Source organism: Girardinichthys multiradiatus, chromosome X (genome assembly GCF_021462225.1).
Source record: "Girardinichthys multiradiatus isolate DD_20200921_A chromosome X, DD_fGirMul_XY1, whole genome shotgun sequence".
NCBI classification, from domain to species: domain Eukaryota; kingdom Metazoa; phylum Chordata; class Actinopteri; order Cyprinodontiformes; family Goodeidae; genus Girardinichthys; species Girardinichthys multiradiatus.
The window spans coordinates 22,638,175-22,663,357 of record NC_061817.1 but is presented as its reverse complement, the minus strand read 5'-3'; the positions used below and the strand labels follow the sequence as shown (position 1 = coordinate 22,663,357).

General features: G+C 41.3%; 2 protein-coding genes across 2 annotated transcripts; one reads left to right on the top strand and one right to left on the bottom strand.

The window, feature by feature from the left end:
* Positions 1–6,356: 6,356 nt before the first annotated feature.
* On the top strand, positions 6,357–18,793 carry LOC124863271 (heat shock protein 75 kDa, mitochondrial-like). The gene is made up of 18 exons (XM_047357586.1): positions 6,357–6,577; positions 9,461–9,631; positions 9,717–9,799; positions 9,904–10,044; positions 11,212–11,283; positions 11,481–11,641; positions 11,744–11,853; positions 11,941–12,014; positions 12,752–12,907; positions 13,134–13,254; positions 13,347–13,416; positions 14,021–14,168; positions 14,292–14,477; positions 14,554–14,692; positions 14,778–14,863; positions 17,295–17,440; positions 17,530–17,602; positions 17,705–18,793. The coding sequence occupies exons 1-18, from the start codon at positions 6,469–6,471 to the stop codon at positions 17,804–17,806; spliced, it is 2,148 nt and encodes a 715-aa protein (XP_047213542.1). The 5' UTR covers positions 6,357–6,468; the 3' UTR covers positions 17,807–18,793.
* On the bottom strand, positions 18,159–24,050 carry LOC124863272 (MAPK regulated corepressor interacting protein 2-like). Its single transcript, XM_047357587.1, has 6 exons — positions 23,854–24,050; positions 22,741–23,107; positions 22,593–22,662; positions 22,077–22,216; positions 19,338–19,436; positions 18,159–18,495 (listed from the first exon to the last, which is right to left on the bottom strand). The coding sequence occupies exons 2-6, from the start codon at positions 22,790–22,792 to the stop codon at positions 18,416–18,418; spliced, it is 441 nt and encodes a 146-aa protein (XP_047213543.1). The 5' UTR covers positions 22,793–23,107; positions 23,854–24,050; the 3' UTR covers positions 18,159–18,415.
* Between the last annotated feature and the right edge of the window lie 1,133 nt (positions 24,051–25,183).

Genomic DNA, 25,183 nt, shown 5'->3' with positions numbered 1-25,183 from the left:
TCTGTCTCTAAACTATGACAGCCAAACATTAAAACTGACCATTAAACGTGTTGGTTTTAATGTATAGGACGAACCTGATTGTTGTTTAGAATTTGTAGAAATTACTCTTGTTCTCCTCCCATTCCTACAATGTCATCCACTTAAACAAGGTCGGATCACAGGGTACCTGGTCCAGGTGGGAAAGCCGGATATCATCCTGAGGGACACAAAGATCCTTATACAGTACAGACCAAAAGTTTGGACACACCTTCTCATTCAAAGAGTTGTCTTTATTTTCATGACTGAATATTGAAGGCATCAAAACTATGAATGAACACATGTGGAATTATATACTGAACAAAAAAGTGTGAAACAACTGAAAATATGTCTTATATTCTAGGTTCTTCAAAGTAGCCACCTTTTGCTTTGATTACTGCTCCACACACTCTTGGCATTCTGTTGATGAGCTTCAAGAGGTAGTCACCTGAAATGGTTTTCACTTCACAAGTGTGCCCTGTCAGGTTTAATAAGTGGGATTTCAAGCCTTATAAATGGGGTTGGGACCATCAGTTGTGTTGTGCATGAGGTGGATACAGTACACAGCTGATAGTCCTACTGAATAGACTGTTAGAATTTGTATTATGGCAAGAAAAAAGCAGCTAAGTAAAGAAAAACGAGTGGCCATTCAATAAATGAAGGTCAGTCAGTCCGAACAATTGGGAAAACTTTGAAAGTGTCCCCAAGTGCAGTCGCAAAAACCATCAAGCGCTACAAAGAAACTGGCTCACATGAGGACCGCCCCAGGAAAGGAAGACCAAGAGTCACCTCTGCTGCGGATGATAAGTTCATCCGAGTCACCAGCCTCAGAAATCGCAGGTTAACAGCAGCTCAGATTAGAGAACAGGTCAATGCCACACAGAGTTCTAGCAGCAGACACATCTCTAGAACAACTGTTAAGAGGAGACTGTGTGAATCAGGCCTTCATGGTAAAATAGCTGCTAGGAAACCACTGCTGAGGACAGGCAACAAGCAGAAGAGACTTGTTTGGGCAAAAGAACACAAGGAATGGACATTAGACCAGTGGAAATCTGGGCTTTGGTCTGATGAGTCCATGTTTGAGATCTTTGGTTCCAACCACCGTGTCTTTGTGCGGTGCAGAAGAGGTGAACGGATGGACTCTACATGCCTGGTTCCCACCGTGAAGCATGGAGGAGGAGGTGTGATGATGTGGGGGTGTTTTGCTGGTGACACTGTTGGGGATTTATACAAAATTGAAGGCATACTGAACCAGTATGGCTACCACAGCATCTTGCAGCAGCATGCTATTCCATCCGGTTTGCGTTTAGTTGGACCTTCATTTATTTTTCAACAGGACAATGACCCCAAACACACCTCCAGGCTGTGTAAGGGCTATTTGACCAAGAAGGAGAGTGATGGGGTGCTGCGCCAGATGACCTGGCCTCCACAGTCACCGGACCTGAACCCAATCGAGATGGTTTGGGGTGAGCTGGACCGCAGAGTGAAGGCTAAAGGTCCAACAAGTGCTAATCATCTCTGGGAACTCCTTCAAGACTGTTGGAAAACCATTTCAGGTGACTACCTCTTGAAGCTCATCAACAGAATGCCAAGAGCGTGTGGAGCAGTAATCAAAGCAAAAGGTGGCTACTTTGAAGAACCTAGAATATAAGACATATTTTCAGTTGTTTCACACTTTTTTGTTCAGTATATAATTCCACATGTTAATTCATAGTTTTGATGCCTTCAGTGTGAAGCTACAATATTCATAGTCATGAAAATAAAGAAAACTCTTTGAATGAGAAGGTGTGTCCAAACCTTTGGTCTGTACTGTAGCTATTCCCAAACCTGTCTGAGGCACCACAGTCTGGGGTTCTCTGCAGTTTAACCGTTCTTCCATTCTCTGCACCAACTGCATAAGCTGTTTACCCTAACCCTGGCAGGATTTCACCCTTTTCTGTAAAATCAGGTAGGCACCCTACAAAGCTCCTTGTTGGGTTTCAAATATGTTGGGCAATGTATGTTTATATTGTATTAAAAGAGACCAAAACATGAGATTAATGGTAGAATTTAAGCTTCACATAAAAAGAAATGTATTGTAAATTAAAAACATTAAATGGTTAAGATATAATAAAATGAACCTTTATGGGACAGCTGCAGGAAACTATGCTTTTAGTCCTGATTTAGTTCAGGTTTTCAGAGAGTTGGGTACAGAACTGAGGATCATAGAACATAAATGCTGCCTCTCCTTGTTTAGTTCTGGCCCTGGGAATACTGCATCAGTGGCTCTCTGTTTACCTGACCAGCAGCTCTAAAATGTATTTAGTCCCAAGACCATTCAGTGTGGGGTGAGGGCTGCACGGTGGTAGCACTGTTGCCTTGCAGCAAGAAGGTCCTGGGTTCGATTCCCGGCCTGGGGTCTTTCTGCATGGAGTTTGCATGTTCTCCCCGTGCATGTGTGGGTTCTCACCTGATACTCTGGCTTCCTCCCACAGTCCAAAGACATGCCAGTTAGGTTAATTGGTCACTCTAAATTGACCTTAGGTGTATGTTGAGTGTGTGCTTGGTTGTATTTGTGTTGCCCTGCGATGGACTGGCGATCTGTCCAGGGTGTACCCTGCCTCTCGCCCATAGACTGCTGGAGATAGGCACCAGGTCCCCTGTGACCCACTATGGAATAAGTGGTAGAAAATGACTGACTGACCATTCAGTGTCTCACCATTAACAAGATTTTAAAATCTATCCTTTAACAAACAGCGAATCAGTGCAGTAGTATAAGGACTGCTGGGATATGATCCATTGTCCTCTTGGTCTGGACTTTAGCAGCATGAGCCCTAGCTGCCTGATTGATTGAGAAAATTTACAGTAAGCACAAATATTTTAATGGTCCTGTTTTGACACGTAACCCTTAGTTTTTGCATTATTTTTGCAGAAGGTTGTAGGCAGGTATTTTAGTCTCTGGTCTTTGATTTCAGTCTAGTTGCATGCTGATCTCCAGTCTTGCATTTGAGGGAACAAAAACAATGATCACTTCCTATATTTTCAGCACTAAGCTGGTGGAAATTTGGGCCTACTTATTAATGTTATGGACAACAATTCTGAGTGCCACTGCCAGACAGGACGCGTTATAAAAAAAGCAGGTGTCTTTGTCCTAAAGGCGAGTTTAGAGAGGACAGAAACCTGTGGGGCAGAAGGAAGATTTGTGAAATCTTTATTATGAAGCTGGGTAAATTCCTCTTTGTTTTTGGCATCTTTTTTGATATTGGTCAAACTCCCAAATCCATTAATTCCTTACTTGCCCTAAATGTGTCATACACATATACAACAGAATTTAAAAGACACTCAGAACAGGTTAAAACATTATTTTTTAGAAGTCCATGACTTATTTATTTTGGCTTTGAATTATCAGATTATAAAAGTATTTGTCAGCACTATCTGTTAATGTTTCTAAACAGTCTATTCTAGGACATCCAAAATGTTGGCCCACCTGAGTAAGCAAACAAACTATCAGGACCCCCTTCATTTTACTTATCGCTGTGGAGTTGGAGTTGAAGATGCCATCATACACCTGCTTCAACAAACAACTGTCATCTGGACAAAGCCAGCAGCACTGTGAGGATCATGTTCTTTGATTTCTCCAGTGCATTTAATACAATCCTACCTGATTTTCTTTGTCAGAAACTCCAGAAGACTCAGGTAGAGGCCTCAACAATCTCCTGGATCAAAGACTACCTGACAAACAGACCACAGTTTGTGAGACTGAAGGGTTGTGAGTCTAACCAGGTAGTCAGCAGCACAGGAGCACCACAGGGGACCGTACTCTCACCATTCCTCTTCACTCTGTACACCTCAGACTTCCAGTACAAGACAGACTGCTGTCATCTGCAGAAATATTCGGATGATTCTGCAGTCGTGGGGTGGATCAGAGATGGACAAGAAGCTGAGTACAGGAAGGAGGTGGACCGCTTTGTGGCATGGTGTGGAAACAATCATCTCATCTTGAACGTGACTAAAAGAAAGGAGAATATTGTAGATTTTAAGAGAAACAGGAATAAGTCAAAAACTATTTCTATCATGGGAGAAGAAGTGGAGGTGGTGGAGGAGTATAAATACCTCGGTGTTCACCTGGACAACAGACTGGAGTGGAGATGCAATTGTGAAGCTATCTACAAGAAGGGACAGAGTAGACTGTACTTCTTGAGGAAGCTTAGGTCCTTCAGTGTTTGCAGCAAGATGTTGCATATCTTCTATAAGTCTGTTGTGGAAAGTGTGATCTCTTCTACCATCATCTGCTGGGGAAGCAGCATCAGAGCCAGGGACTTCAAAAAACTCAACAAGCTGATAAAGAAGGCTGGCTCTGTTCTGATGACTCCTCTGGAACCACCAAATGAAGAACTTTATGGAGAACCCTGAGCATCCTCTTCATGAGACTGTCCTACAGCAACAGAGTGTCTTCAGTCAGAGGCTTCTTCAGATCTGCTGTAAGCAGATCCTTCCTGCCCACAACCATCAGCATCTACAATGGCTCTTTGAAGAAACCTGCATGATATTAACTACAACAACATTTAATTTACCTTTGTGATTAATAAAGTATTTTTGAATTTGAATTTAGATCAAGAGTTTTGATCAATTACTTTTGAAGTATCAGTTGACATTTTACAACTCTTTACAATTCAGATGTGGAAAAACCTTTTTCTGATTTTCTCTTTCAAATAAAATTCATGCACAAGTCGGACAGACATGTTTACATCACGTTACATTAATACTGGATTAATATTCTGCTCCTCCAAATCATTTTACTCATACTCTCACCATTGCTAACTGGTTCAGACTAAGATTATTGCACTTGGATGTCTGGTGGAAGTTCATGTAGCTGAAGTACTTTCTTTCAGTTTCTTTTATAATTATTTTTAATTGAAGCCTGTTAAATGGCTTGTGGATTTATGGAAATCTATATGCAACCAGCCTCAACAAAGCATCTTGTAGTCATTTATACAAAACAATTTGACACCGGAATAAGATGATTACATATCCTCTGATGTGTTCAATGAACAGGTTTTGGGGGCGAGGAGGTTGTTGCTCTGTTGTGTCATTTAAAAAAAGACACTGATATTGCCCTTTATGTAACTTTCACAAATCCAATAAAGGTTTCACAAACCCCAAATTGGGTTTTAAACATTCTGCTATTAGTGTAGAATAATCAATTCCAGCTTTGAACAGTCAATAAAACAAAACAAAAAAACACAAATTTGTCCCTTTATTAAACTTTCACAAATCAAGTAAAGGTTTCACAAATCCCAAACTTGGTGTGAAAGATTCTGCTATTTTTAAAGAATAATCTGGTCCAGGTTTGAAGTGTCTAAGCACTGTATTTTTGGACCTGGATCAGTTCTTAGATGGTCCAGATGACCCATCTGTATATATATCACAAGGTCATCTTTAAACTTTTCAAAATGTTCTTTAACTATAACCAATTCTGGAGTCTTTTCCTTTTTAAGTTTTTTTCCTATTTGCATGTCATCTTCTGGTGTGATAAATAACCATGGTAGAATCGGTGATTGTGGAACTGTGAAACTATATTGAAACTGTGTCAGACCTAAACTTTGAGCTTCTATATTCCTAATCCATCCAAAGATATTGTAGTTAGATTTATGATGTTCTCAACAGTCCTGCAGCACAGCCTTTGTTGGATGGCCATAATTATGCCTCTGAAGGTTTATCCAGTATATATATATATACATTTGCTTCATTCGTATTAACCTTAAAGGAAGTTCACCAGTGTCAACTTGTAAAGCAGCTAAAAGAGATGATCTAAAAGCTCCAAAACATATTCGCAACCCCTGTGTTTGTTCTCTATCAAGCTTCCTCAAATGACAATCAGATGCTGCCATGTATGCTACACAACCATAATCCAAGGAAGATCTCATGAGCCTGATAAACTCCCAACAGTACACTTATTAATGCCCCCATTCCTGACCCGAAAGACATCTTAGCAAATTAACTTTTTTTTACATTTATTTTGAACAGATTCTATTTGCTGTTTCCAAGTAAGTTTTTCATCAAAGTTGACACCTAAAAATCTCACTGAATTCACTTGTTCAAGCTTTTGAAAGAGGGACTGTCGCGTCGCAGTTTTCTACATGGTTTACAGGAGACGAAAGCAGTCAGAAAACAGTGTACATTTCAGTGAAAAACTACGCCACTGGAGTAGTATCCTTAAAACCTTAACAGTAACTACATAAATATTCAGGATAAATGTTTTAAATAAAATACTCAAAAACAGTGTATTAACGCAAACATTATAAAAACAATATAAAACCTCTCCAGTTCCTATCAGGCAGATTTCTAGACACATTGCTGACGTCACTTTCAAGCGCCGTCGCCATTCACCGGTCAGCGTGTGTGTGTCCCTCAGTCTGGTGACCTACTCGGTTCGTCGTTTGGATCTCCCGTTGTTGATTCATATCTGTCAGCATGTACCGCTGTCTCGGCCTGGCTCGGTTCGTCCTCGGTTCCGCTCACAGGACCAACTTACGGTTAATGCCTTGTGCTCGAGGACTGAGCAGTCTAAATGTCTCGGGAGGTGGGTGGTGTTATCTCAGTTAGCTTCGGTACATCTATTGTAAACTGTATGTTTTTACTAATAACATTCATCTTGCGAGGTTAGAAATGTTTTATTATTTGCGAGGAAACAAAACCAGAGTAAAAAAAACAAAAAACATCGTCTGTTCTGCTTGAGCTTGTAGCAAACATATTTATGAACTAAAAAACGTATAGTTGTATACGGATACAACTTTGAATGTCACTGATGTTAATTTATTCATTACTTTAGTTCAATAAGTGAACAAAGCTGCAGTAGGCTCTCTTAGCCAACTCATCAGACAATTACGTAAGGCAACAGAGAAAGAGTTAGGACTGGAATAACAGATTTCTCTCACAATATTCAACAAAACATTGCCGTCGCATGCAACCCTGTTCATTAGATGACTAATAATTGACAGGACCGTTGTAGTACAGGTCCTTCTCAAAATATTAGCATATTGTGATAAAGTTAATTATTTTCCATAATGTCATGATGAAAATTTAACATTCATATATTTTAGATTCATTGCACACTAACTGAAATATTTCAGGTCTTTTATTGTCTTAATACGGATGATTGTGGCATACAGCTCATGAAAACCCAAAATTCCTATCTCACAAAATTAGCATATCATTAAAAGGGTCTCTAAACGAGCTATGAACCTAATCATCTGAATCAACGAGTTAACTCTAAACACCTGCAAAAGATTCCTGAGGCCTTTAAAACTCCCAGCCTGGTTCATCACTCAAAACCCCAATCATGGGTAAGACTGCCGACCTGACTGCTGTCCAGAAGGCCACTATTGACACCCTCAAGCAAGAGGGTAAGACACAGAAAGAAATTTCTGAACGAATAGGCTGTTCCCAGAGTGCTGTATCAAGGCACCTCAGTGGGAAGTCTGTGGGAAGGAAAAAGTGTGGCAGAAAACGCTGCACAACGAGAAGAGGTGACCGGACCCTGAGGAAGATTGTGGAGAAGGGCCGATTACAGACCTTGGGAGACCTGCGGAAGCAGTGGACTGAGTCTGGAGTAGAAACATCCAGAGCCACCGTGCACAGGCGTGTGCAGGAAATGGGCTACAGTTGCCGCATTCCCCAGACCTGGGCTACAGAGAAGCAGCACTGGACTGTTGCTCAGTGGTCCAAAGTACTTTTTTCGGATGAAAGCAAATTCTGCATGTCATTCAGAAATCAAGGTGCCAGAGTCTGGAGGAAGACTGGGGAGAAGGAAATGCCAAAATGCCAGAAGTCCAGTGTCAAGTACCCACAGTCAGTGATGGTCTGGGGTGCCGTGTCAGCTGCTGGTGTTGGTCCACTGTGTTTTATCAAGGGCAGGGTCAATGCAGCTAGCTATCAGGACATTTTGGAGCACTTCATGCTTCCATCTGCTGAAAAGCTTTATGGAGATGAAGATTTCATTTTTCAGCACGACCTGGCACCTGCTCACAGTGCCAAAACCACTGGTAAATGGTTTACTGACCATGGTATCACTGTGCTCAATTGGCCTGCCAACTCTCCTGACCTGAACTCCATAGAGAATCTGTGGGATATTGTGAAGAGAACGTTGAGAGACTCAAGACCCAACACTCTGGATGAGCTAAAGGCCGCTATCGAAGCATCCTGGGCCTCCATAAGACCTCAGCAGTGCCACAGGCTGATTGCCTCCATGCCACGCCGCATTGAAGCAGTCATTTCTGCTAAAGGATTCCCGACCAAGTATTGAGTGCATAACTGTACATGATTATTTGAAGGTTGACGTTTTTTGTATTAAAAACACTTTTCTTTTATTGGTCGGATGAAATATGCTAATTTTGTGAGATAGTAATTTTGGGTTTTCATGAGCTGTATGCCACAATCATCTGTATTAAGACAATAAAAGACCTGAAATATTTCAGTTAGTGTGCATTGAATCTAAAATATATGAATGTTAAATTTTCATCATGACATTATGGAAAATAATGAACTTTATCACAATTGCTAATATTTTGAGAAGGACCTGTATATGTCTTGGATATGATGGTGTGTGGTGGTGGCTGTTGAAGCTCTCTAGCCACAGTCCACGCCTTGTGAATCTCCTTCAAGCTCTCGAATTGGTTTTAAGTTTTAAACCACTCAAGGCTGCGGTTGTGCACCTTTCTTCTGACATCAGCCACTCTGGCGCCCAGCTGCACTCCTACGTTCCACAGTTTTGGTAAACAAATAACCACACCTTAATGCTACATCAACAGTTTATTCCCCAATTCAAGGGAAAATTGGTCACCTTTCCCGTAGTGACTTCTGTCTCAAGGAATTTAAAAAAGCTTGCTGCAAAAAAAACATCCACTTGCTCCACAGAGTGCCATTTTCATAATCAGAAGAGTTTTTCCAAAGCTACAAAATGGGTTTTAATTCTGTGCTTCATCCACATTTTTGACACTTGCAAATTAAAAAGTTGTGGTTTTCCAGGTAATTTGAGCTCATCCCTTCAGCCTATAGAGTTTACAGTCTGAACCTGCTTTGTTTATATAGTCTGATTAAAAATGGATAAAACAAGAAGCTTTGAAAATGACTCAATTGTTGTATTTTCCGTACATTTTATTCAACATAAGCACATCAGTCTTCTCGGCAGGGACTCAGAAAAGATTAATATGTTTAAATTCTGATAGCTTTGAAAAGTGTCCACATTAAAGTAGTGTATTTAGTTACACTAAGACTGGCTGACCTTGCGTGGAATAAATCCATAACATGCTTCCTAAAAAAGGGCAAACATTTTTATTGATAATTTAAGATGCTGCTAAAGGTAGAAGATGTCTCATACATTTCTTTTTCTTCCAAAATAAATGCATCAAAAGAGTAACACCTCTTCTTCGTAAATCAGTCTTAATCGTTGTCCTCCCATCATTAGACCTTCAAGTTAGACAGCAGGAGAGGTGGAGCAGCCGGCCCACTGTGTGGAGGTCTCAGTGGTCCTCTCTGAACTTCAGCCAGCAGTCTCATTACAGCACCCAGGAAGTGGAAAAGGAGCCAGAGGAGGAACCTCTACACACAATCATCAGTGATACGGAGTCTGTGCAAGGTGCCTGGGCTGCTTTTGTTCTCTCTGCTTCTTGAACTTTAAGGCTCATGAGTTCTGTGTGACTCTTTCAACACTTTTTTTTCAGGTAGCTCCTTTAAACATGAATTTCAGGCTGAAACAAAGAAACTTCTGGACATTGTTGCCAGGTCTTTGTACTCGGAGAAAGAGGTAAGAAGTAGTGTGAAATTGGAAAGACATTTACTCCACTTTCTGTTTATGTGTATTGACTGCTGCTTTGCACCTCCTTCCTGATTCACCCTCTTTATTATCAGGTTTTCATCAGGGAGCTGATCTCTAACGGGAGTGACGCCCTGGAAAAGCTGCGGCACAAAATGATCACAGCCGGCGGGGAAACAGCTCCAATGGAAATCCACCTGCAGACTGATGGTGCTAAAGGAACCTTTACCATTCAGGTACCCACACTGTCGGACAATAACTAGCCATTTACTTCAGGTGTGCAGGACTAGAGATTAGAGCTGAAACAATTAATCGATTTAATCGATTAAAATCGATTATTAAAATAGTTGTCAACTAATTTAGTCATCGATTAGTTGCTTTGTAATCACGTTTTGCCGTATGATCTATTTTTTTAACACCGTCTGTTACATTTGTGGCCAATGTGTGGCAGTAATGAGCCACCGAACGTTGTGATCTACCGTTAGACCAGTAGAAGAAGAAATCAAGCTAATAGTTGGCCTTGTTTTGCATGACGTTCCACGCGCACGGATCTATACGCGGCGCAAATACATTTGCAGTAAGCTAGATGGCGGAGCACGAAAAGTTACGGAAGAAAAGGGGGACAAACGAGAAAACAGAAGAAAAAACACGAACAAAGACATCGAAAGTATGGGAGCACTTCACCCTAGATGCAGTAAAAAGATGAGTGACCTCCAAGATATGCAAAAACGGTCTGGCATGGCACGGAAGCACAACTTCTCTACATGAATATCTGAGACGAAAGCGCGGTAAAAAACAAAAACAAAACATACCTAATAAGAAACTAAACACGCTAAATACTGTTAATTAATTTAATTAATGTTAATTTAATGTTGCAGATTTGGGCGCTGGTTTGTTAATGACAGTAGCAGTAAATAAAAAAAACGATTAATCGTAAAAATAATCGACAGGTTAATCGATTATTAAAAAAATCGTTAGTTGCAGGCCTATTAAAGACACGTCTAAAAGCTGCAGGAAGGCAGCATTTAAGGGCTGGAGTTTGAGACCCCTGGTTTAGATCTAAGCATATTCATTTGTTAGCATGGTCCAGTCAAAGTCAAACCTAAATACAGTTGGGGTTTTATGGTACGGACTTTTGTTTATAGATTTATTAGCAAAACATTTTAAAAACACCGCATCGTTTTCCTGTTACTTCTTAAAATTATTTTGTGGCTGTAGCATGACATAATTTCCAAGTAAACTTGTAGGTATAAAGTCAAGATATGGAGAAATTGTGTATACTACAAATATTACATTGTGCAAAAAAGCAATCCTGCTTTGTTGTCTGATTTCTAATGTAGACTGCCATCTGGTGGGGGAGTGTGATACTGCATGCTGCAATAAACCTTGTATTTCTGTAACAGGATACAGGGGTTGGTATGAACGAAGAGGAGCTGGTGGCCAACCTGGGTACCATCGCCCGCTCTGGATCCAAGGTCAGTGCTTATGTTCAACAAAGTAAATCCTAATGTTGGTTGATTTGGCAGACATATGACTTTAAATATTCAGCAGTGTGTGATCATTAATTACCCGTTTGTTAAATGGAAACATGTCAATGATTTGAAATATGAACAAATTTAACTCGACCTGTAACTGATGTGTTTTTTGCCTTCTCATCCTTTCTTCATTACAGGCGTTTCTAGATGCCCTGCAGAACCAGGCAGAGGCTAGCAGCACCATTATTGGTCAGTTTGGTGTAGGTTTCTACTCCGCCTTCATGGTGGCTGACCGTGTGGATGTCTTCTCCCGCTCTGCAGAGCCGGACGCCCCTGGATACAAGTGGTCCTCTGATGGGTGAGAGCACTGAAGCTGCGTTTATTCAGTTTTTATTTATAAAAGACAAAAGCAGGTTAAACTTTAAATGTTTTCCTAAGACATTTTCACTCCCTCCTTTAGCTCTGGAGTGTTTGAGATTGTTGAAGCCAGCGGTGTTCAGCAGGGAACCAAAATCGTGCTGCACCTCAAAGACGACTGTAAGGAGTTTTCCTCTGAGGACAGAGTTAAAGGTGAAAGTCAAGCTGCATCTTGATCGAATGACCGCATCTGTGTACAGTAAATCTCACACTATAACATAACTGATGAATCTGTTTCAGAGGTTGTGACAAAGTACAGCAACTTTGTAAGTTTTCCCATCTTCCTGAATGGACGGAGGCTCAACACTCTGCAGGTGAGCTCCAGTTCAATTATTATTGTCATCGTTTTAAAGCAAAACTTACTTAATCTCCTCTGCAGCCTCCTGTATGTTTATATAGATTTAGTCACCGGTTTGTCTGCAGTCATCGGGGGCATGAATGTAAGGTTCGCTTTGAGCTTTTTGATGAAGTTCAGCTTTCTAGTCTCAGGGTTCAAGGATGGAATAATTATACAAGAAACAAAAACAACACTTAAAGAAAAATGTTGAACAAATTCCCACACAGGCTCAAATATATACAAACACCCCCACTTGTATTTGGCTAAATGTAAGTTCCACTTTAACCAAAGACTACTGGTGTAATTGTTGCTGGATTTCTGACCTCTCATCAAAAACAATTGAGTTTATTTAAATTTTTTGATATTCCGGCACAGACCCTCAGCAGAGTTCACCCATTTTCCCTATAAGCTTAATGGTATCCTGCTTTATCCATGCCAAGACCAGTCTGATGTGTGTTTTGGGAGAAGTTGGAGGTAGTTCTTCATTTTCATTATTCCTACCCACTTTGTGCAATAATCAGTAGCAGCGATAGTTCTGCAACCTTCTTGAGGACATTCATCTGACTTAAACTGGAGCTGCTTGGTAATATCTCCACCTAGAAATCCTCATATCAGAACCTTCTGAGTCAATGTTCTGTAGCATTGTGTTCTTGTGGGTTTTCTTTTTATGGATATATTTTAAAATGTATTTATTTTTTGGGTTGTGTGCATCAGGCCTTGTGGATGATGGAGCCTAAAGAAATCAGTGACTGGCAGCACGAGGAGTTCTACCGCTATATCGCCCAGGCCTACGACAGGCCACGCTACACGCTGCACTACCGTGCAGACGCCCCGCTCAACATCCGCAGTATCTTTTACGTCCCTGATGCGGTGAGGAGTGTTTGTGGGACCTCCTGGTGGTGGTAAACTTTATTACAGTTGATAAAATGAGGAAATAAAATAAGAGAGCGTCCAGTTTTATAACTAATTTGGGAAATATTTGAATAAAGTTAATGTAGCAAATATCTAAGAGGCTTTGTTTTATAGATGATGATCATGCAGAAAGTTGGTAGAAATCCTTGTCCTGTCTGAAGATGAGCTTTTTTCGCTCTGATAGAAACCGAGCATGTTTGACGTGAGCAGAGAGATGGGGTCCAGCGTGGCTCTGTACAGCAGGAAGGTCCTGATCCAGACCAAAGCCACAGACATCCTGCCCAAGTGGCTGCGCTTCCTACGAGGTCCGCATCCTCCCAAATGTTTCCAGCAGCTGATTCATTCAGTTCTACCTTTAATTTTCTCTCAGTGTAACTGTTTGTATTTGTGGCTGTAGGTGTGGTGGACAGCGAAGATATCCCTCTGAACCTGAGTAGAGAACTGCTGCAGGAGAGCGCCCTCATCAGGTGCAGTGAAGTATTTTTCAATTCATACCTTTGTTTTTGTTTTTTTCTGACTGTGGCTAATTCTTACCTTGACAATCTTTATTTTATTTTACTTTTTCACATTTGGTGTCACTTAAAATGTGCACTCCTTGTTGATTTATATTCTGGAGCTTTACTGCTTTTGTTTGTTTTGTTTAAAACTAAAATGTTATCAGGTTTATACAAATCTGCTTCTCTAAACTCCCCTTACTATTAAGTTCTCATTTATTTCAACTTTGTTTGCTTATTTTTTGGATTCAAATGCAAGTTATTTTTCAGGTAACGGATACGACTATCGTCAAAAGAAAATGTTCTAATCCTCTTGTCAAACCAGTTAACTTTTTTTTTTTGCTGTTTTTTTAACAGCAAGTTGCAAAAAAAAAAATGGATTTCCAAAATTATTACCCTCCCAATGTCCCAGATCCATCCATCCATCCATCTTTTGCATGTTCCATACTGAAAGCCCAAACACTATGAATATAGTCATTTTCATTGTGATCTGAGAACTTTTGGAAAAGTTTTGAATTCTGACCCGAGAAGTGTGCAGGAAGCCTGGTCCAGTGTTGATGTTCATCTCCTCCTCCAGTAAGCTTCGAAACGTTCTGCAGCAGCGAGTGATCCGCTTCCTTCTGGACCAAAGCAAGAAGGACCCGGAGAAGTACAACAAGTTCTTTGAGGACTACGGGCTCTTCATGAGGGAGGGCATCGTTACCACCCAGGAACAGGATGTAAAGGTGCTTCTTTAATTAAAAAAAAAACAAAAAAAAAAAATTCTCTACACATCAGGTTTTTAGGAATCACCTCGTCTCTGAGCATAATTCCCACCAGCAGTCTCTCCCTGTACTGTCGCTCTGCAGGAGGACATCGCAAAACTGCTGAGGTTTGAGTCGTCAGCTCTGCCGGCCGGCCAGCAGACTAACCTGATGGAGTATGGATCCCGCATGAAGGCCGGCACACGCAACATCAACTACCTGTGTGCCCCTAATCGCCATCTGGCAGAGCATTCGCCTTATTTTGAGGCCATGAAGAAGAAAGACATGGAGGTAAGACACATGATAGAAATGTTTTAATAAGCTGAGAAGCCAGATGAGGAACTTGAAGTTCTATGTATGTTTGCAGGTCCTGTTCTGCTATGAGCAGTTTGACGAGCTGACCCTGCTTCACCTCAGGGAGTTTGACAAGAAGAAGCTGATCTCAGTTGAGACAGACATCGTGGTGGATCACTACAAGGAGGAGAAGTTCGAGGACAGCAAGCCAGGTGGGCTCCATCTTCAGGTTGAGTTTCAGCAGAACGGACAAGTGTCTCTGTCGCAGCTGTAATCGGGCCTTGTTCTCTGCTGCAGCATCTGAGCGGCTGACGCAGGAGCAGGCGGATGACCTGATGGCCTGGATGAAGAACGCTTTGGGTCCCAGAGTCACCAACATAAAGGTAACTGAAGGAATGCCTTTTCCTTGGGCGTTTTCACATTTTACCACATTAAAACCACAAACTGAAAGGTGTTTTATTGCGATTTTATGTGGCAGACCCACACCAAGTAGTGCATAATTGTGAAGAAGGAAAAAGTCCCTCGTGCTAATATTTTGTTGGAACCCTTTAGCTTTGATTATGGCAAGCATTCGCTGTGGCTAATTCTTCTCCAGCACATCCCAAAGATTCTCAATGGGGGCTAAGCTCTTCATTCTGTGGTGGCAAATCCATGTGTAAAAACGTCTTTTTGCTCAATCTGAGCCCAATGAATCCTGGCATTGATCTCTTGGAATATGCCTGGACCATCGGGAGATTCAGGTAGTAGGCTGATCTGTTTTTAGGCACACAATGTTGCTGAACCAAGACCTGACCAACTGCAGCTAGCCCTGATCATAGCACAGCCTTGTACTGTAGGCACTAGGCATGATGGGAGCATCCCTTTATGTACTTCTTACACTTGTGAGCTCCTCGCTCTGGAACAGGGTAAATCTGGACTCATCAGACCACGTGACCTTTAATCATTGCTCCACAGTCCAATCTTTATTCTCCTTGGCAAATGAAAGCTTTTTTATGCCTCTGGCTCGATTTGGCCCTACTCGACTCGCTTTGCGAGCATTTCCTTTACTGTTTTTTTCCTGTACTTGTACTTAGTTTTCTTGGTTCCTGCTCTTGAAGCAGGTCGAACCAGGGCTGAGTCTGGACTACATGTGACGTGAACAGACTGCTGTTCACTGATTGGCCGTAGGAGGAGGAGAAATGAGAAGGTTTTCGCTGAGGCAGTGCAGGGAAAAAGGGTTAATTCAATGCAAGAGCGTCTACAATAATATTAGGGACCACAATGGCCCGGCGGGTCAAATCGAAATATTATTTTACCATTTACACATCATAAACTATGCCTGGAAGGCTGAAATAAAAGAAAAAGTACACATCAGCTTTCTGAATTACACGCAGGCAGGGTGTTGTATTTAATAACATCCTAAATCAGCTGATCACACATAAAATCAGCCTTTCAGACATGCAAACATTCCCCAAAACAACCACCATGAAACAGTATGTTTGGTTCAGAAATGTATTGATGGTCCTTAAGGAGGAGGGAGCAGCTGCCCGTAATCAGACTGCCAACGTCGGATCAAACGGGAGGAAGACTTGGGTGAATCCAGAATATCCAACCGCGGTCAGAAGTCTACGGTTTTGCTCTTTAAAGACCTTGTCCTCGTTATTACCAAAAACTTTCTCTTAAAGCCCAAAATTGTAACAACTTCAGACAAACTTTGGAGCTTCGTCATCCAGACAGCGGTGCCTGCTGCTCTTCCCAACCCCCCCCCCCCCCCCCCCCCCCCCCCCCGTCACATCAGAACCCCTGAGCCTTATTTTATAAGTTCTGGCTGAGCTGTGTTCTAGATAATTATCTCATAATAATTTTATACATGAAAAAACATAAGACATTCTGGCCTATACAATAATACAAACATTTGTATTTTCGTTTTATCATGACAATGTCACAGAGGAACATTAATAGCAGCACAGCGCACTAAACTCACAGCTGAAGGCGGAGCTTCAACTGCCATAACTCCAGCTTTCAGTGGGTCAATGAAAACACAACTGGTACGAAACCAAGTGGAGCAGAGCCATGCAGTCCCAGTTAAAACGAGCCAGTGGAAAAGGGGCAGTATATGTTTAGACCCAATCCGTTGAGTGCGTGCGGAAATGCTCGTACCTTCTCTGCTGAACATAGCCGTAAGTTATGGTGTTTGTTTTCCCACATTTTCTTCAGTGAAGATGTTGGTTCTTCACTAACCTCCCAGCTTAAATGATGCGCTGAACAGACCCTAACCCAGCTTTAGTAGTTTCAGCAAGCTCCCCGGAGGATTTTTGCTGGATGTTTCGTCCAATATGGATGTTTAATGAGAAGCTACTCACCACGTTGGGTCAGGGTTAAATAACTTGTTGCCAGCTGAAGCATAGGACTTTGACTAGGACATCTTCTGAGGGTCATTATCCTGCTGTAAGGTCCTAGTATTAGTGTTTTTCCAGGATTGTCCTGTACTTGGCTCCAACCACCTTCCGGTGAACTATGACTAGCTCACCTGTCTCAGACACACATTATCGTGGGCCAGAAAATTAAATTCATGTTTGGTGTCCCCAACGTGGCTTGTGACAAACCGCAACCTGCGCTTCTCCACATTGGCTTTCTAGCCACTCTTCCATATTTGTGGCAAGTATAACTAGGAGTTAAAACATGAAATTTATTTCAACTTGAGAGGGGTGTGAATGGTTTAGCATGGTACTGTAGTGTCTTGTTACAAGTTAAGTTCCCCACCATGTGTTTGTTTGAAACCTGTACTGAGCAGATTATAATTGGGACAGATGTATCGTTTGTTCTGCCTCTCAGCTGACTCCTCGGCTCGATACTCACCCCGCCATGATCACGGTGCTGGAAATGGGCGCAGCCCGCCACTTCCTCCGAACCCAGCAGCTCGCCCGCACTGCCGAGGAGAGGGCCCAGATCCTGCGGCCTACTCTAGAGATCAACGCAGGGTGAGAGAGCCCTGCGCTAAAATAGATTTTACTGCATATATATGTGTTTTTAAAGGCAACAAGTTTAATCCCCTTTTCACCATCTTTAGACATGATCTGATCAAGAAGCTGTATGCGCTGAAGGACACGAACTTGGACCTGGCTGGATTGTTACTGGAGCAGGTACAATAGGTTCTGTAACATCTACAGGGAGTGAGGTTTACTTGATTAGCAGATGTAAAACTGACACTGTAAGAATCATGCTTACATTGTTGCTTGTTTCAGATCTACGACAACGCCATGATTGCAGCCGGCTTGAACGATGACCCACGGCCCATGATTTCCCGCCTCAATGAGCTCCTGGCCAAAGCTTTGGAGAAGCACTGACACCTCAGACTGATTTCAGATTGGACATTAGTGGCCTGCAGCATGAAGGCTGAGGGAGACAGGAATATCTGTCTCGTTTGGAAGATCAATTCCAACATATTTGAGTGCTTTGTTGCTGCAGAAGTTGGCGTTTGAGAGGTTTGAAGACAAACTTCCTGATTTATTTTTTATGGACTCCCATTCCTTTAATGTCTGGGGGGGTGTTTGAAAGTTGTTCTAAGTCTCCAAACATTTCAAAATCCTGAAAAACGACTGCATATAGGATTATGGAGGGATGGTACCCGAGCTGTTTCTGTTATTTAAGTGGAAAATACAAACTCAGTGAAATAAAAAAAAAAAGTAAACCCAGAGATCTTGGAATAAACACAATTTTACTGCATTGAAACTGTCTCTGCTGTGGCTGTCAACAACACCAGAAACTTTATCCTGTATCCAGTCTCTCAGACACAGCGAAGTAGTTCTCAGCAGCTTTTGGGTCAGCGTTCCAGCGCTGTCAGTCCATTTAAACCACATCAGGGTGCTCCGAGTCATTACACCTACAGAGAAGGCTTCATTTCCCCTTTGGTGAGCCATTCAGTTCTCACCTCCTGACTGGCAAAGAGCATCTGATCAAGTCTGGAACGTCAGCTTGTCGATGTTGGCTAAGAAGCGCTGGGCCCACCATTCATCCAGATCGATGGGCACAAAGCCTGAAAAGGAAGGAAACAAAGATTGGGAGCATCGGTATAAAATAAAATCTGCAGATAATCTTGTGATTTATTCTTAACAAAAGATGAATACTTTATTAAATCGTCCTATCTTGATTGGAATGCAAAACATTTGAAAGTATTTAGTTTTTCCTAGATTTACTGGTGCATGTAAAGCCCTTCTAACCCGTGATGTTTGGAACACTTCCCTCTAGTGGTCACAATGAGAAGTTACATCACAAGTTAAATACTGCTTGTTTGTTACTCTTAAAAATCTGATCCAATAAATTGTCAAAACATGCAGGTTTTTAGGAATATAATTCATCAGTGGTTACAGCAATCATGTAATTTCTGTAAAGATATTTTGTATGCATAACACATGGCACACTTCAACATGCATCACTGCATTTTTTTAGACCACATTTAGCCAGATTGCTCAATACAACAGCTTGTGGATGCAAATACTTAAAAAAAAAAAAAGTAGAAGTCGATAATTTGAGTTAAAATAAATTACTTTTTAGCTGAGAGAACAAAACTCACTGCCTATTACCGTTTGTGTTAAAATGTTTGTTGGGTATAAAAACGACTATCATATTGTTGCCCTCTAGTGGTGATAGTTTGACTTTGCAAATACATTTTTTATGAGAATAGAAACATCCAAGTTTGCTAGTATAGTTTAAAAAGAAATGTGATATTTTATGCCTCACCAAAGCTCGCTATTTGAATAATTTGTTTCTTCTAGGCTGTTTTGGTTTTTTCTAATACAAACCCTTAAAACAAGGGCTAGAGTAAATATCAAACTTTAGAAGCAGAACTATAGGAGGAAAAGAAGCGGTTATACTCACTGTCCATGTGTGGCCCAGGAGTAGCTTCTTTGTAGTAAACTGCTGCCTGGGAATCCTCCACTCCTTGACCTTCCTCCTGCTGAACCACCTCCTGCCAGGCTGAAGAAAGCAGCTCAGTCAGAGCAGTCTTGGCAATTAGCCATGCCTACCAGCTTGCGTTTAATACAAAATGAAAACAGTTCTGCATTAAAGTGACATCCACAGAGTTAAAGGAGTAAAGTCTACCAGGACAAATAAATCAGTGTGCAGTCACACTGATTTAATCAAGGGTAGCTGCAGGCCTTGAAACAGCATTGTTAAGATTACAACCACAAACCTCAGTGCATCTGACATGAACCAGGTACGACTTGATCACGAAGGGGAGAAAAATTATACCTTGTTTAAAAAAAAATAAAAAATCTTTTCACAAACAAAAATCTGAAAACATTGACTTAAAAACCAGTGAAACCATCTTCTACTGCAATCAGCTGCAAGTCTTTTACAGGAGGTTCCTACCAGTTTAGCACAACTACAGATACAGGTCCTTCTCAAAATATTAGCATATTGTGATAAAGTTAATTATTTTCCATAATGTCATGATGAAAATTTAACATTCATATATTTTAGATTCATTCCACACTAACTGAAATATTTCAGGTCTTTTATTGTCTTAATACGGATGATTTTGGCATACAGCTCATGAAAACCCAAAATTCCTATCTCACAAAATTAGCATATCATTAAAAGGGTCTCTAAACGAGCTATGAACCTAATCATCTGAATCAATGAGTTAACTCTAAACACCTGCAAAAGATTCCTGAGGTCTTTAAAACTCCCAGCCTGGTTCATCACTCAAAACCCCAATCATGGGTAAGACTGCCGACCTGACTGCTGTCCAGAAGGCCACTATTGACACCCTCAAGCAAGAGGGTAAGACACAGAAAGAAATTTCTGAACGAATAGGCTGTTCCCAGAGTGCTGTATCAAGGCACCTCAGTGGGAAGTCTGTGGGAAGGAAAAAGTGTGGCAGAAAACGCTGCACAACGAGAAGAAGTGACCGGACCCTGAGGAAGATTGTGGAGAATGGCCGATTCCAGACCTTGGGGGACCTGCGGAAGCAGTGGACTGAGTCTGGAGTAGAAAGTAGAAGTTTTTTGTATTAAAAACACTTTTCTTTTATTGGTCGGATGAAATATGCTAATTTTGTGAGATAGGAATTTTGGGTTTTCATGAGCTGTATGCCAAAATCATCCGTATTAAGACAATAAAAGACCTGAAATATTTCAGTTAGTGTGCAATGAATCTAAAATATATGAATGTTAAATTTTCATCATGACATTATGGAAAATAATGAACTTTATCACAATATGTTAATATTTTGAGAAGGACCTGTATTTAAGAAAATGTCACCAATTCTTTGCACAATAGCTCAAGCTCCGTCACGTTAACAGTGGGTATCTTAACTCTTGCTATAGATTCACATTTGGATCAAGGTCTGGACATTGACTGCGCCATTTAAAAGACATGACTATGCTTTGAGCAAAAACCATTCTATTGTAGCTCTGGCTGTCTGCTCAGAGTCATCTCGCTGGTTACAGGATTCTTCCATGTAGCTCCATCTATCTTCCCATCAGCTATGACAATCTGAATGAAGGATTCTCACAGCATGATGCTGCCACTGCCATGTTTCACCATGTGGGGATGGCATGTTCAGGGTGAGGTGCAGTTTTAGTTTTCATCCACTCAAAGCGTTTGTTGTTCGGCCAGAGCGTTACATGGTCTCATCTGACCCGAACATGTACTTCCTGAGACTCCAAATTTGTGGAGTACTAATTGTAGTCTCCCACCTGAGCTGTGGATCTTCACAGGCCCTTGTTCAATCAGTCAGTTTAGGATGGCCATGCCTCAGCAGGTTTGTAGTTGTGCCATACTCCATCCATTCTTTTGCATGATGATTGAACTGCTCTCAGTGAGACATTCAAAGCACTGGATATTTTATGACCTAACTCTGCTTGAAACCTCTCCACAATTTTTTCTCTGACCCGTCGGCTGCATTCCTTGGTCTTCGTGGTGCCTTGGAGGCCTTCAGAGAACAGCTGCATTCATTCTCAGATTAAATAGCACACAGGTGGACTCTATTATGCAACTTCTGAAGGGAGTTTATTCACTGGATTTAGGTACAGGTATTAGATTCCTTCCACTTTAGCATTACCTTGTGGTGGTCTGTCAAATACAGTCCCATTTAAATACACCGAAGCTTGTGGTTGCAATGTAGAAAAACTTAAAAGTGGAAATGAAACAGCAGTTGGATCTACTTTATGCCCTTGTCCAATCAACCACAAGGTTACTGGAGTTGTTTAAAAGCTGCTTTGGCCGAGCTTCAATGCCAGCAGAAAGCAAATGCAGCTGAACCAAACAAGGTTTCCTAGAGACAGAAATTCTGTGAATCTCAAAAAACAAAACAACCCCGCATTGTGTCGTCCCAAAAGAACCTCTCTTTCTCCATCCTTCCAAGTCCCCTCAGAGCATCTAGTGGGTTGAAATCAAACGACCCCCTCAGCACTTGAGCTCTGACAAGTATGAAATGTGGGTGTGAGAGAGTTTCTCTGCTTTATCAGTGTCACAACAGCTGTGCGGGAGTCGCCTTGGAATGAAGGGAGGTGTTTAATCTGTTGCCCTAAAATAAACTCTGATAGTAGCAAAGTCATTCACAGAAACCAGCAGCGCAGACAACGAAAAGCTCTGTTTGGTCTACCTTACCTTCAGAGACAAAGTTCACATTTTCCTCGTGCTCGGGGGAGAAAGTCTCCTCATGCCTGCTGTCTGCGGGCAGCACCTGAGCCGGCTGATGGTGCTTCTTTCCGTTCAGACGGTTGAAAACTATCCTGGGTGCAGGAAGCCTGGCAGGTGGAAAGAGATATGGTTCATTACTACTGCAAGAAAGCATGTTTCCAAAAAGTGTTGCCCTTTGAACCTAAATTCAAACACGCTTGGCTGAGCAGAAGTCAGATTACAACAGCTGAATGAGAGAGGTAACGTGCTGCCAAGGTCACACTGAAACACACTCAGGGTCGTTTCTGCTGCTTCAAAGTCATGATAACAACACGCAGAGTTTAAAAGGTGTGTTCTGGATTAAAGAGATCTGAACTGCTGCACCCAGATTCATTCAAACACACTTTAACAAAATACAAGAGGCGGGTGGGAAATGAAGTCACATTTCTGACAGCTTGAAAGTTTCTCTAATTTTAAATCAGTTTAAAGAGACAGTGCACTTACTCTGGCTTGTTCCAGGACGTCTGTTTGTGCTTGAAGTCATTTATTTTGTTCTCCAGCTGCTGAGTGGGTCCTGCAGAAACAATTCAAAGTCATACATGAGTATCTGAAAAGTGAAGGTTTGTGGGTGCTTAAAAGTTCAGAGACTGACCTGTTCTTCTCTGCGTGACCAGCTTGCTGGGACCTCTGGTGATTGTGTACATCACGGGGGAGGAAATCCACCTGCGCGTTAAGGCTATTTCTATTTTTTGTTTTACGCCTTTAAGGTAAACACATTCCTCTGAGAATCTGAGAAAAAATCTTTGGATGTAGGTCAGTCAGACTAGCTGAATTTCACACGCTGACAGCAGAGCGGCCAACCTCATAGAAAGTGAGCGGTGCGCCTCGCAGCTTCTCTGTGCGTAAAATAAACCAGCTGCAGTGACGCATCTCCGGATCATGCGTCCCTTCCCTCTAGTTTCCTTTCTGCTCCACCTGCAGACGCGCATCCGAACCGTTTGGTTCTCTTGAGTTTTGCCCTGTCACAATGTCACACAACGACAGACAACAGCAGTCATTCAGGGGACTCTGGACGCGTCTTACCGACGTCCCCTACACGCCTCCTTCAACGCCTTAAAGAGACAGCGTCCCTTTGACGCCATTCTACTGCAACTACAGATTAAATTAAACTATTTTAGGAAAACATACGAAAATATTTGCGATTAATTAAAAATATATATGTGGGTTTGGATGATTATCTGATTGAGCTTCTGCCTGGAACTTCAATTAGATTTAATTTTTATTTAGTCAGTATTTATGAGTAAATTGTGACAGTTTAACATCTCAATGAGACAAATAGTTTTCTTTATTGGAATTAGTTTTTAAATGCAGTTACTCAGCAAAAATAAATTGGAGCTAGTTTTAGACAACTCAAAATGAAGTGGCAGTAGTAGCATGATACAACGATGTGAAAACTATTTTCCCCTTTACAGGTTTTTGCCTTTTTGTTACATTTAAATGTTTCAGATCAAACACATAATTTATTGTTAAATAATGACTTACTATGGTTAAAAAATTTTTTGGTTCAATGTCACTAGCCACCCCCAAGCCTAGAATCAAGAAATCACCTACAAAGAACCTCACAACATGGAGTAGGCTAAAAAGTCTCAAAAAGCAACACATCACACCAGGTCTAAATAGATCCAAGAGCAGTTGAGAAACAGTCATTATATACAAACGGAGAAAACGTGAAACAGGCATGAAGGTAAAAGCTATTTAAACCAACCTGGTCCTATCTGAAGAAGAAACTGCCTCCTGAACCTAATAAGCGTTGTGCCTCCCTTGGTAGCAACAGCTGTTTGTGATAACTGGAATGAGTTTTTCCATCAGCGTAGTGGAACTGTGCTCCCCTTTTTTCTGAATTGTTCAAATTCAGTTACATTAGGGGGTGTTTGAGCAAGGGGAGCCCATAAATGCAAAAAATATGCTTACAGCACTTTAATGTTCCTCCTACTGCTAAGTGGAGATATACATCTTAACCCTGCACCTCAACCAATTAGAAATGTTCTACCTTAGATACTCTTGTGAAACAGTCCAGCTCCAGTATGACCTTGCTAAGTGGAAACAACCAGAATGGACTCTCCTTGTTGATTCACTGTCTACTAACTTAACACAGCTCCTGATTTTGGATGCAAAAGAGGGTCAGCAGGATCAAAAAGACAACCTGTCTCATCTTAGGCCCCAGTAGCAGCCCAGCTACCACACAGCTAACCCTATCACTAGCAGGCCCAGCCCAGGCTCCAATAGCAGCATAGCCACCACCAGACCAAGAATGAGCACCAACAGAGGGTCAGGAACATGGTTTGCTCCAAACATCACAGTGTTGGTTGAACATTTACATATTAACACAAATGATTAATGTCCCTGGATATGCCCCCTATTGACAAGATACAATCGAGGAAAAAGAGGAGCGTTCCTTTATGTAATAGACACCGTCAAGTGTTCTGTAGCTGAGATTTAAAACAAAACTTGAAAGCAGTTATGTCAAAATATAAGTTACATCAAATGATAGTCTTCAGTCAGGTTAACACAAAAAAGTAAAACGCTTATTGATTTAACATTTGCAAACAATCTGGAGTGAGTTACAAGAAGTTACAATTTAGAGACTGGATACCCTGATATTAATATGATTTTAATTGTTAGGTCTGGCAGTAATCAGGCCTGGGTGTGGCTATTGAAATTAAACCACAAAATGGGGTTAATAAAAGTTAATTCATGATTTAACAACAAGGGGCAGTTATATTTTCATGAAGGGACAGGTTGGTTTTAATAACTTTTATTTTCCTTTAATAAATCATTTTAAAGAACTTAACTTGTCACAAAAATACTAAGTATAAATAATCTATAATATTGAACCAATAATCTTGTTAATATTACTAATGCTAATCTTAAAGAAGAAGTAAATTATGTAAATCTGCCTTGAAGATACTGTTATATCAGAGCACAAAAGAACAGAAGGAGGGAAGAACAAAAGGAAAGAAGGAAGGAATCAATGAAGTAAGAAATGAGGGGGGTGATTCCTCTGTGGGGCCTCCTTCGTGGTGTCTTTGGGGATC